This window comes from Tachyglossus aculeatus, chromosome 5, assembly GCF_015852505.1.
Source record: "Tachyglossus aculeatus isolate mTacAcu1 chromosome 5, mTacAcu1.pri, whole genome shotgun sequence".
Classification (NCBI taxonomy): domain Eukaryota; kingdom Metazoa; phylum Chordata; class Mammalia; order Monotremata; family Tachyglossidae; genus Tachyglossus; species Tachyglossus aculeatus.
Window position 1 is genome coordinate 59,364,666 of NC_052070.1, and position 12,984 is coordinate 59,377,649.

Sequence of the window (12,984 nt, forward strand, 5' to 3'; positions counted from 1 at the left end):
GTGCGCGTGGAAGGGGCAGAACAGAGGAAAACACCGTTAGTTTAGGGCCAGCCCGGGGGTGGGAGTGGGGAAGGGGCTGGGGGAGAGAGGAGAGGGAGGGAAGGGGCAACAATCCCTTTTTCCCTCTTCAAAGCCCTACTGAAGGTGCACTTCCTCCAAGAGGCCTTCCCAGACTAAGCCTCCTTTTTCCTCAGCTCCCCCTCCCTCCTGCGTCACCTCAATTGCACTTAAGTGACTCAGTGGAAAGAGCCCGGGCTTGGGAGTCGGAGGTCATGGGTTCTAATCCCGGCTCCGCCACTTGTCAGCTGGGTGACTTTGGGTAAGTCACTTCACTTCTCTGGGCCTCAGTTCCCTCATCTGTAAAATGGGGATTAAGACTGTGAGCCCCACATGGGACAACCTGATCACTTTGTATCCTCCCCAGCGCTTAGAACAGTGCTTTGCACATAGCAAGAGCTTAACAAATGCGATTATTATCCAGCGCTTAGAGAAGTGCTTTGCACATAGTAAGTGCTTAATAAATGCCATCAAAAAAAAAAAGACTGAATCCCTTGGCTCTTGCCCCCTCCCTACCCCACAGCCCGTATATGTATAGTACAATGCTCTGCACATAATTAAGTGCTCAATAAAAACGATTGAATGAATATGAATATATTCATTCATTCAGTCAGTCATTTATTGAGCACTTACTGTGTGCAGAGCACCGCACTAAGCACTTGGGAAGTACAAGTCGGCAACATCTATCTGTAATTCTATTTATATTGATGCCTGTGTACTTGTTTTGATGTCCATCTCCCCCTCTCTAGATGTAAGCCCGTTGTGGGCATCATCAATCGCATTTATTGAGCACTTACTGTGTGCAGGGCACTGTACTAAGCGCTTGGGAAGTACAAATTGGCAACATATAGAGACAGTCCCTACCCAACAGTGGGCTCACAGTCTAAAAGGGATTGTCTCTATTGCTGTGTTGTACTTTCCAAGCGCTCAGTACAGTGCTCTGCACACAGTAAGTGCTCAATAAATACGATTGAATGAATGAATGGGAGAGCAAAGGTGACCCCTTCTCTGGCAGGGGGGAGGGAGTTCGTCCGACCAGAGGCCCAGTGGCCATTCCCGGCCAACACTCGTTCACGAGGAAGGTCAGTTAGCGCCGGCCGACCGATCCCCAGTCCCTGACTGTCCCCAGGCTTTTCTTTTTTTAATGGCATTTATTAAGCGCTTACTGTGTTCTAAGTCTTCGAGCCCGAATGGACAGGGACCGCGACCACGTGTCCGCAAGGACTCTGAACCCCGTGGATGGAGCACGGGCCGGGAGTCAGAAGATCATGAGTTCTAATTCCAGCTCTGCCACTTGTCTGCTGGGTGACCTTGGGCAAATCACTTCACTGGCCTCAGTTCCCTCATCTACCAAATGGAGATTAAACCTGTGAGCCATATGTGGGACAGGGACTGTGTACGAACCGATTAGCTTGGATCTGCCCCAGTGCTTATAACAGTGCCTGGCACATGGAAAGCACTTAACAAATACCATAATGATTATTATTACACCACAAACTGCGTGGCGCCTTCCCCGGGGCCATGGAGGGCGATTGTGATGTCTTCCAAGACAGGCTGGAGGCTTCAGGCCAGAGAGCCCAAGTGGGTCTCACACTATGGCCCCAGGGGATCCCAGCCCAGGCCATGCTCCAGTCCGGGGAATTGCTCAGTCTGGAAGCAGTGTGGCTTAGTGGAAAGAGCCCGGGCTTGCGAGTCAGAGGTCATGGGTTCTAATCCCGGCTCCGCTGCTTGTCAGCTGTGTGACTTTGGGCAAGTCACTTAACTTCTCTGGGCCTCAGTTACCTCATCTGCAAAATGGAGATTAAAACTGTGAGCCCCACGTGGGACAACCTGATCACCTTGTATCATATAATAAGCGCTTAACAAATACTATTATTATTATGATTAAGTACCAGCTCTGAGGGCTAAGTCTCATGTCTCAAAGCTCTGGGGGCAGAGGGGCAAGGCCACTCACTGCATCGAACCCGGAACATACAGGTGAGGGCCAGAGACACAGTCGGAGTCCCAGAGGCATTCGGGCCTCTTGGGCTACACCAACTGAAAATTTCTGAAAAGTCTTATCTCCTTAGAGGCCAGCTGGTCCTGGGGGTTCAAATCCTGGGCTGCTTCTTTCATTCATTCATTCGTATTTATTGAGCGCTTACTGTGTGCAGAGCACTGTACTAAGCGCTTGGGAAGTACAAGTTGGCAACGTATAGGGATGGTCCCTACCCAACAGTGGGCTCACAGTCTAGAAGGGCTCACAGCCTAGAAATAATAATAATGGCATTTATTAAGCGCTTACTCTGTGCAAAGCACTGTTCTAAGCGCTGGGGAGGTTACAATAATAATAATAATGATGGCACTCGTTAAGCACTCTTGGTGGCGACAGTGCAACCTTAGGATTGGAAGCTAAAATAATCACCTTGTCTTTTCATTGTGTTGTCCAAGCATATAGTACAGTGCTCTGCACCAAGTGAGCGCTCAGTAAGGTCCATTGATGGATTGATTTCAAGGTCATTAAAAAAAAATCCCACCATCTGCCTACAGTTCTGGAAGCCTCAGTCTCTCAACCAAGGCCTACCGACAAGAATTAATGGGAGAGGGATCCATCTCTTTCCTTCACTCAAGAGGCGAGGGTTGGAAAGGGAGGGGCAGAAATGGCAAAATTTGTATTTCCCCCAGACTGAAAATGGCTTTTTTGGTTCTTATTAAGGAGACAGTTCACAATTTCCTTCCAAACCTCCAATTGTCATGGCTTTGTCTGTGCCTTTCAGGAGGAATGTGGGGTAGGGGAGAGGAAAGGGGGTGACGATGGAATGTTCCAGGGGTCCCACCCCTACCCCAGGACCCTGGTTGGTTAATCGGAAGGCACACGAGTTTCCAGGGCAGGAATGCCATGAAAATTTAGGTTGCACAGGAGGCGGGAGAGGTAACCGAGGGAGGCAAGGGAGGACAGGGGTGGGGGGAATGGGTTGGCTGCCTCTAGAGCGGTCTGAGTAAGCGAATAGGAAAAAAAAGAGGGGGAGCGAATAAAAGGCAGAAATGTGCAGCAAAGGATGACCACTACAATGAACAAGAATGAGAGACGCAGCACAAGTCCCAAGCCACAAGCCCTGCAGGTCGGGCTAGGGGGTCCCGGGACACTGGCGACACAGGACGTGATGCGGAGGCTGTGGAGGGGCAGGAGGCAGGGAGAAAGTCCGGCCTTACCAGCAAAGAACAGAGGGGATTTACTTCGAATCTCCTCCAGTTTTTGAATGAACAAGGCGTTCATTTCCCTCTGAAGGGTCCCCGCTTGCCTTCGGGAATTCTCAGGCCAGCCCGGCGGGGGCTGGGGGCCCCCCAGACTTTCCACGCTGCTGGAGTCGGAGGAGACGGAGCCACAGCCGCCACCCACCACCAAGTTGATGGTGCTGCCGAACCGACCGGCGGGTGGGCCCGGCCACCGGGGCCGCAGGGAGCCTCGCCCCACCGGGCCTCCGGAGTCGCTGCTCTTCTTGCCCGGGCGTGGGCCTGGTGGGGGGCTGGTGGCGAGGGGCCCGGGTGGGCGAGCCGGCCAGTCTGCCAGCCGCTCGGGCTGCTGGTGGATTCCCCGGGGCTGGGGCTCCTGCCTCTCAGCGCCCTGCCCAACCTCCCCGGCCTCCGGTCCGGCCCCAGGTCCGACCTTCAGCTCGCTCCACCTGCAGTCCTGGTCTGGGCCGTCGCCACATCCGATCACGCATCTAATGCAGTGGCCGGCCAGGCTGATGCGCCCGCAGCTGTCCAAAGCGCAGGGGGCCGGGCCGTCGGGCCCCTCGTTCGGTGCCCCCCAGCCCTGGCCCTGGTCAGCAAACCGGGGCGGGGGCTCGGTCAGGGCAGGGCCCTCCCCTGGACCCAAGGCCTTACCTTTGACCCCTCTGCTGGCCCCCACGGTGGGGGCCTCGGGAGCCGGGCCCTCGGGGTCCGCGTCGAAGCGTGGGACCGAGGCCTGGTCGGAGCCGTGGTCGGCCCCGTCGGTGCTGGGCTCTCTGGCGTCCAAGGCGGTCTCTGGGGACCCCTTCTTGTCCTTCTTCTGGCTCTTGGCGGGCGCGCTGGCCGTCCGCCGGAGGAGGTGGCTGTTAATAGTGCGCCTGTGATGGGGCTGGCCAGCAGCAGGACTGTCGAGAGAGGTTTGCTTTGGATTTCTGAGGAACAGCCCTTTTAGGCCCAGGGCCTGCTTGGCCTGCAAGAGAAGGAGAAGACCACCTAACAGGAGGCTGCCGGGCTCTCCCCGCCGCCCCCGCACCCTCTCGGGTCCTGGGAGGGTGACGGAGGTTCGGCCCCAGGCCCCCGCAACCTGGCGATGCCCTCGGCCCCCATCTGCTCCGGTAGTGCCACTTTCCTGGAGTGGTCCGTGAGGGGATAGTGGCAATGGGGCCACTGGCAATGTCCATGGTGGAGAGTCGGGAAGAGCAGCTGGCCTGCTCTCTCTCCCCAACACCAGGGCCCTGCACTCCCGACGGGGCTTAGGAAAAGTCGCCAGGGAGGAAGAAGTCGTCACCTCCGTCTGCCTGGCGGCTCCTTCCTGCAGGCCGAGCGTGCTTGGGTGGGGAGAGGGGCCTCGCTGGCTCTTCTGGAAAAATGTTTTGGCTTAAGAAGGCCAACCTCTGTTCCAGCCCAGGCCTCTTGGGGAGGGTGCTTAATTCCACCCCACAACTGCCTTGTTCACGGGAATCGGTCTACACCTCCTCCTGCCCCTACCCGGGTCTAGGCCCCAGGGAGAAAGAAGTTGAGGCAGGGGAGGGGGTTCCATTTTGCCAGAATTTTCCACCCGAGATCAAGGTAGACTCCGCTCGGCCCCTTACCCCACTCCAAGTGTCGGTCAGCCCTGCAGGGCCCTCAGACTGTGTTGTGTGGATCTAAACTGAGGGCACACAGTGCAAAGGAATGGCTCTCTTCTGGCCTTCTTCCAACTTCCCAGCCCCCTTGAGCCATACAGCGCTTCACTAGGCAAACGCAAGGCATCCTGAAGGCATTTGTCAGCCTCTCCTGGGGCACTGAAAGGGTTGGGGGAGGGAGGAGGCAGGACTGTTTGGGTGACCCCGACCTATGGGTGTCTGCTGTCTAGTGCCCCGGCAAAGCCAAGCACTAAGCTCCTCCCTTTGCCCCCTCATCCTCCAACCTGGAGAGATTGGGGCCTAGGTCCCAGGGAGCTTTTGATGGATTCTCCCCTTCCTCATGAATTCTCCTCCAACTCCCTCCTCCCAATACTTGCCCATGAATTATCTTAAAAATATGCTGGAGGCAGCGGGCTGGACAAGATGACCTCTGGGGAGATGAGGCTTACTTCCATCCATCTCCCCTTCCCCCCGGGATAATGACAATGACCTCATCCTGCCATGCCAGGCTGCTTGGACCCACCCCCCTCTCTCCCCTCCCCTCAGCCCCTATGCCACACGGGGAGAGCAGTTTGCAAACCATGGGCCTGTGGGAGCCTCAGTGGCCAGTCTGTGAAGAAATTAACCCGGAGGGAAGGAGGGTCGGAAACCCAGGAAATCAGTGTGGAGCCACGATCGGCTGGCACAAGTGGGCAAATCCCCAAGTTACTGCTAGAAGAGGAAAGTAACCAGTATTGTCGTCAGCGCTTGCAGATTCAGAAAGAGCAAAATCTGGCTTATAAAATGTCCCCTCCCACCCGGCTGTAATTCCCTGCACCGCAAACCATGACCTCTGTATAGACTTGTCTATAAACAGCATACAAACACACGTACACACACACACACACACACACACACACACACACACACACACACACACACACACACACACACAGAAAATTCCACCAGAATTAAGTTAACCCATGGGTGGGATGGGAAATGATGACATCAGGTCCCCAGGGGAGGCCCTCCTCCCACCTCCGCTTCAGGGTGGAAGCAGTCAGGGCTGAGGAATCCCGCTTGAATCCAGGGGATGATTCAAGATCCCAAATTCAGTGCATATTTGGTCTGAGGGAGCCCTGAGAACCCATTTTAAAGCAGATCCAGGATGGACATGATGGCTCCCGGAACCCTGGCCTGAGGGCTTTGGGTCTTGGGCTGAGTGCCTCACCAGTCTGATCTAAGCATCAGGAAGACAAGGGAAAGACTGGAATAGGAGTAGGGCTGGGGAGCCACAGGATTCCCATGGTCCATCCTCCAACCCAAAAGTCACTTCATTTCTCTGCGCTTCAGTTACCTCATCTGTAAAATGCAGATTAAGACGGTGAGCCCCGTGTGGGACAGGGCCTATGCCCAACCTGATTATTTTATATCTACCCCAGCGCTTAGCCCAGTGCTTGACACATGATAAGTGCTTAACAAATAACACCACCCTTGTATATGGGAGCACCAGGGAGGTTGGGGGGGGGGAGTTGGGAATGGGGGAGAGGTGATCGGGCCAAGAGAATGAAGAGTTTTGCCTTGATCTTGGATCTGCTTTGTAAATGGGGTGTGGGGTGTGTGTGTTGGGGGGTGGCTTTTTCACTGAGTAATGTCACAATCCATGTCGCATGAGTTGAGTTGGCGAAATGCTATTCGGACGCGGCGATGCTAATGAGGAGGGTCTGAGGCATGCGGGTGGGAGGGTGTAAGGGCGGGCGTAAGGGCGGCGTGCTCACTCCGAGGCAAGCCGGGGGTACCTCCGGAGCCGCTAGCCCTGTTCTGCAGCTAAAAACACACGGGGGGGCACAGGGAGGTCCGCTGTAATACCAAACAGACAGAACAGAGGCACGTGAGACGGCGGCCACGGCTCGGACAGGTCAGGCGCGCACACCTAGAGATGCCGGAAAACCTGCGGGACACACACACACACACACACACACACACACACACACACACACACACACACACGCTCACACTGCCGGAAGACACATAGAGACAACATTTAGGAAAAGCCCTCCCGGAAGGGACATCCCCACTGCCCCAAACATGCAGACCACCCCCTTGGCTCAGGGACCACTGCCCAGACCAGAGTCATCCATAACACAGGCCGTCCGGGGGTGTCTCCTCGGGCTCAGCAGGGGTCCCCATGGCCACGTGCTTGGGACCACACTTTCGAGGGTTCCCCTGGGGGCATTCTGGTGAGGCAGAGACCCCAGGTGAAGGGGTGGGGGTGGGGGTGTAACGGGGGATGAGGAGAGAGGGGAGGGTAAGGTTGGGGCAAAGAAAGCAAAATTGCAAGGACTCCTCTTCCCTCACCTCTTTGACTGATACCAGTCAGTGGTCAAGCAGACAACAGATGGCCCAGATTGCCCCAGGCCCACAGCAATGACAGCAGCTCAGACTACTCTAGGCCCACTATGATACTGGCCCAGGCTGCCCCAGATCACAGCAGTGAAACCGTCCCAGGAGCTCCAGGCCCACAGTGATATCACCGGCCTGGGCTGTCCCAGGCCCTCAGCAATGACCCTGACCTCGGCTTCCTAAGGTGCATAACAAGGACACCAGCCTGGGATGCCCCAGGCCCATAGCAAAGACACTGTCCCGGACTGCCCCGGGCCCATAGCAAGGACACCAGCATGAGCTGCCTCAGGCCCAGAGTGGTGACACCTGACCAGGCTGCCCCAGGTCCCCAAGCTGTCCCCAAGATCAAAGCTACCACACCAGCCTTTGCTGCCCCAGGCCCTCAGCAATTACACTGGTCCAGGCAGCCCCAGGCCCACAGCAATGACTCCAGCGTAAGCCCATGTCCTGCCTCTCCAAATCTGCCATTCACTGTCCCCCCTTCAAAACCCTACTGAAAGCTTACCTTCTCCAAGAGGTCTTCCCAGGCTGAGCCCCCCTTTTTCTCAGCTCCCCCTCCCTTCTGCATCACCTCGACTCACTCCCTTTGTCCTTCCTCCCCTCTTCCCACCCCCCCAGAACTTATGTAAATATGTATATACATATATATATAATTCTATTTATTTATATTGATCCCTATTTACTTGTTTGGATGTGCATATATCTATAATTCTATTTATATTGATGCCTGTTTACTTGTTTTGAAGTCTGCCTCCCCGCTTCTAGACTGTAAGCCTAGTGTGGGCAGGGATTGTCTCTCTATTGCTGAATCGTAAGTGCTTAGTACAGTGCTCTGGCACACAGTAATCGCTCAATTAATACGATTGAATGAATGATTGAATGAATGCTCCAAGCACACATTGAGGACGCCGTGCCCCAGGCCCACAGTGAGTACACCGGTCCAGGCTGTTTTAGCCCCTCAGCAATGCCACTGGCCCAGGCTGCTCCAGGCCTCAGTGATGACACTGGCCTGGAATGTCCCCGTTATCCACAGTGATGACACTGGCCCGGGCTGCCGGGGCCCCCGGCGCTGACTACAGTCCGGGCCGCCCGAGGCTGATCCAGGCCCACAGCGAGGATGCTGGTCCAGTCCTCCCCAGGCCCACAGTTGACACTATCCTGGGCTTCCCAGGCCCACAGCGATGACACCTACCCAAGGTTGTCCCAGACCCACAGTGAGTACACAGGCCTTGACTACCCCAGGTCGACAGTGAAGACACCAAAACCAGAAGTAGGCCTGGGGGGCACCGGGGTGGTGGTAAGGGGACTAATGCACACTTAGCAACACAAACTCTCCTCACTGACAATGCCCCCTTACTCCCACCTTCTTCCTAGTCAGGTTCTCAAAGGAATATCCATCTGTTGACTTGTTTCCCAGCTTACATTTATATGTGACTTTTGTTTGCAATTTTTCTCTTTTTCCTAATTTATGCCTGGTCTGGCAGTTTGTGTTCGCCTACCTCCCCCATTACACTGTCCTCTAAGATAGGGAGCAGGTCTTAGTTCTGCTCGCCCACTATTGGGTAGGGACTGTCTGTATATGTTGCCAACTTGTACTTCCCAAGCGCTTAGTACAGTGCTCTGCACACAGTAAGCGCTCAATAAATACGATTGATGATGATGATGCTCCCCACCTAAGACCACGCTCTGCACTTGGTGGGCATTCAACAAGCTAGCTCTCTTCTGCCCTTCAAAGCCCTACTGAGAGCTCACCTCCTCAAGGAGGCCTTCCCAGACTGAGCCCCCTCCTTCATCTCCCCCTCCTCCCCCTCCCCATCCCCCCACCTTACCTCCTTCCCCCATCACAGCACTTGCATATATGTATATATGTTTGTACGTATTTATTACTCTATTTTATTTGTACATATTTATTCTATTTATTTTATTTTGTTAATATGTTTTGTTTTGTTGTCTGTCTCCCCCTTCTAGACTGTGAGCCTGCTGTTGGGTAGGGACCGTCTCTATATGTTGCCAACTTGGACTTCCCAAGCGCTTAGTACAGTGCTCTGCACACAGTAAGCGCTCAATAAATACGATTGAATGAATGAATGAATTAACAAACACTGACAGTGGTGACCAAGTTCATTAAAACAACGGAGGAGCTCAGGCCGGAAGGGCAGAGAGAAAGTCAAAGGATGTCTCACCCTGTTTCTGGGACCCCTGGATTATTTGGGCTTCACCATAAATATTTATCATCAGGCAGTTTCAAAATGGTCAGGGCCCTTCAGTCCCTGAGTAGCATCCCCCTGCACCCGATCGTCCTCAGCCTAGTCAGCCCAAGTTTCACTCTCCCAGTCCTGGGCAGGACCACCAGGACACTAGGGGAGACTGGACACCAGCATATTATTAGCTCAGTCCGTCCTACCTGAAGAGGATCTCCCCACCCTATTCCTGGCCTTTTGTAACTCAAAACTTCCACATCACCTTAGCTCATAATAATAATAATAACAACAACGATTGCTAAGCATTTCCTCTATCAAGCACTGTTCTAACTGCTGGGGTAGATACAAGTTAATCACGTGGGACACAGTCCATGCTCCTCTTTGGGTTCACAGTCTAAGGAGGAGGGAAAACAGGGATTGAATTCCCATTTTCCAGATGAGGAAGCTGAGGCCCAGAGAAGTTAAGGGACTTGCCCAAGATCCCACAGTAGGCAAGTTGCAGAGTTGGAATTAGAATCCAGGTCCCCTGACTCCAAGGCCTGTATTCTTTCCACCAGTCCATGTGCTCACCCCTCTCCTCCCACCACCACAGACACCCACATATCTGGTAGCACTTAAGTCCATATCTTTAACCTCTTTCCTCCTGCCTACCTGTCAGCTCTTTAAATGTCTGTCTCCCCGACTAGGCTGTAAGCTCCTTGAGGGCAGGGATCGTATTTCTTGAAAGTTTCAGAGGGGAACTGAACAGTTGCGAGATCTGGTGGATAGAACGTGGGCCTGGGTGTCAGAAGGACCTGGCTTTGCCACTTGTGTGCTGGGGTGTTGCCCTAATGCACAAGTCACTTGGTTTTGCGAGGGGTGGGGCCAGGGAAATTGTGTTGCTAGAAACACTTGCTCCTCCCGATCTCCCCACTTTAATGATCACCGTGAATCTTTCCCTTGTGGATGGCTCCAGTCCCTGCCTTCAAACATAGTTAAGTTGCCTCTAAACTAAAAAAGCCCTCCCTCCAACCCACAGCCAGGCAAGGCCCAAATAATTCATGCCAGTCCACCAACTCAGCCTTGCTGCCTGACCCTGTGCCTGCGCCTGGGTGTCAGAAGGACCTGGGTTCTAATTCCAGCTCTACCACTTTTCTGCTCTGTAACCTTGGGTAATTCACTTCAGTTCTATGTGCCTCCTTTCTTTCATCTGTAAAATGGGAATTAAGACTGTGAGCCCCTTGTGGGGCAGGGACACTGTTCAACCTGATTTGCTTGTATCCACCCTAGTGCTTAGTACCGAGCCTGGCACATTGTAGGTGCTTAACAAATATCACTATTATCACTATTATTATTATTATATTATGTACTGACCCACACCAGCTTAGGTTCCTCTCTTCCTCCCTCTCCCTCAGCTGTCCCATCCAGCCTGCTGCTAAAGTCTTCCCAGTTTTTCCTCCAAAACATTTCCTGGATCTGTTTTTTCCTCTTCATCTAAACAGCCATGCCCCTGTGTCCAGGTACTTACCACGTCCCAACTCGATTACTGTAACAGCCTGTTCACCAGCCTCCAGCTTCTAACTCACTCAGCTGTTTGGGTCATCTTTCTAAATCATCACTCTGCCCAAATCTCCTCACTCTTCAAATACTTCCAATGGTTACTCATCTGTCTTCACCTTACAGACTCTTGACCACTGGCTTTAAGCCATTCTGCCAGTTCTCACCCTTTTACTTCTCTGCCCTCTTCTCCTCCTTGACCCCCGCTCACACTCCTCATTCCTCCTAAGTTCACCTTCTCCATGTGTCTTGTTTTCAATTCTCCTGCCTCCAACTCTTGGCCCTGCTTCTCCTGCCTGGAACTCTTCTCCTTCCAGTCCACAGCTCTCCCATCTTCAAAATCTTTCTGAAATCCCACCTTCTCCACTTGGCATTTCCCAATTACTTTTTTCCCTCCCTGCAGAACACTTCCTTCCTAACAGCATCCCAAAAGTTCAGCAACGCCTTAACACTTTTGCATGCAATCTCGCCTTTTGTTTATGTCAATCTGTAGATTCTGTTTTAGCATTCCCTCCTCCGATTTGAAAATTATTTTTTGTCTGTCTCCCCTGTTAGATTGTAAACCCCTTGGGGACAGGGATCATATCTTTTACCTCTAATGAACACTTACAAGCACTTAGTGCAGGACTCTGCACCCAGCAGGCCCTCAAGTAGATAATGATTGATTCTTTCTTAGTGGCATTTGTTAAGCACTTTCCATGTGCCAGGCACTGTACTAAGTGCTGGGGTAGATACAAGCTAATCAGTTGGAGACAGTCCATGACTCACACAACGCTCACAGTTTTAACCCCCATTTCACAGATGACATAACTGAGGCATAGAGAAGTTAAGTGACTTGCCCAAGTCCCCACAGCAAGTGGCAGAGCCGGGATTAGAACCCACATCCTCTGTCTCCCAGGCCGGGGCTCTTTCCACAGCTAGGCCATGAGCCCACTCCTCCTTCGTTGTGGGCCAGGAGTTTCCCCCTGCTGCCCCACTCAGTCTCCCCAGTCCCAATCTGTCACTGCTGGTCAGCCCCTTCCAGCCCACCCACCCAGCCACGACATTGGGAGGAAGAAGGAAAGGAGAGAGGGGGGGGGGTGGGCTCAGCTAGGGAGGGGGCTGATCTTTCCTGGAGGGCTGGGGTCGGGGTGAAGGGGAGATGGCTCTTTCTTCCAAGATCTTGGCCAGCCATTCTGCTGCAGAACTCAATCTTCAGCACATGTGTGTGTTGGGGGTGGGGGTGGGGGGGCGGTGCTTTGCTAGGGTACACACTCCCAACCTACACACTCCCAACCCAGAACAAAGCAGGTCCAGGATTTCCCCTCTGCTAGGTCAAATTTCAGGGGTGGGGGCAGAGGGGTACTCGGCTCGAACCAAGATTTTCCAGGAAGAGCCCAGTCTGGCTCAGGACTGGAGTCCAGAGGCCTCTCCCAGAAGCGTTGATGATGGGTGCCTGCAGCTTGGGTAGTGTTACCTGCCCACAGGGCACTGACGTTTCTTGCTGGCTCTGCGGGCACTCACCTTACCACAGATGTCATTGACTGCTACATGAACGAAGATGGACGCCTCTTCCATCCCCTCCAGGTAGACGTGCCGGTAGCCTGGAATGCAAAGCCGGGGGGCTGTGTGGAGGCTTCCAGGGGTCATCGGGTCCATCCCCCTGCCTCCAGACAGGTCGGCTCCCTCCCCTCCCTCAGAATCATGCAAGGTGGATGACCGCCTCCTCTTTTCTTGTACTTGTACTTTTCTTGTACTTCCCAAGCGCTTAGTACAGTGCTTTGCACACAGTAAGCGCTCAATAAATACGATTGATTGATTGATTGATTTTCTCAAAGACACTCAGGCACCACTGTATCTTGATGATCAGGAAGTTCTTCCTTATGCCTAACTCAAACCTCTCTTGCTGCCCATCTCCTTGCAGGATGATTACTGGGTCCCTATCCTGAGCAGAGCAGGTAGGAAAGAATTACTAAATAAGGTAACCCCAA

The 12,984-nt window shown here is 53.5% G+C and overlaps 1 protein-coding gene across 1 annotated transcript in view; it reads right to left on the bottom strand.

Annotated features, from left to right (window-relative positions):
- The window catches only part of LOC119928668 (1-phosphatidylinositol 4,5-bisphosphate phosphodiesterase eta-2-like), a 129,508-nt gene that overhangs the window by 959 nt on the left and 115,565 nt on the right, over positions 1-12,984 (bottom strand). The window contains exons 22-23 of the mRNA XM_038747137.1: positions 12,518-12,597; positions 3,250-4,240 (exon numbers count right to left, since the gene is read on the bottom strand). Coding sequence (XP_038603065.1) covers positions 3,250-4,240; positions 12,518-12,597 — 1,071 coding nt within the window. The remainder of the gene's footprint in view (positions 1-3,249; positions 4,241-12,517; positions 12,598-12,984) is intronic.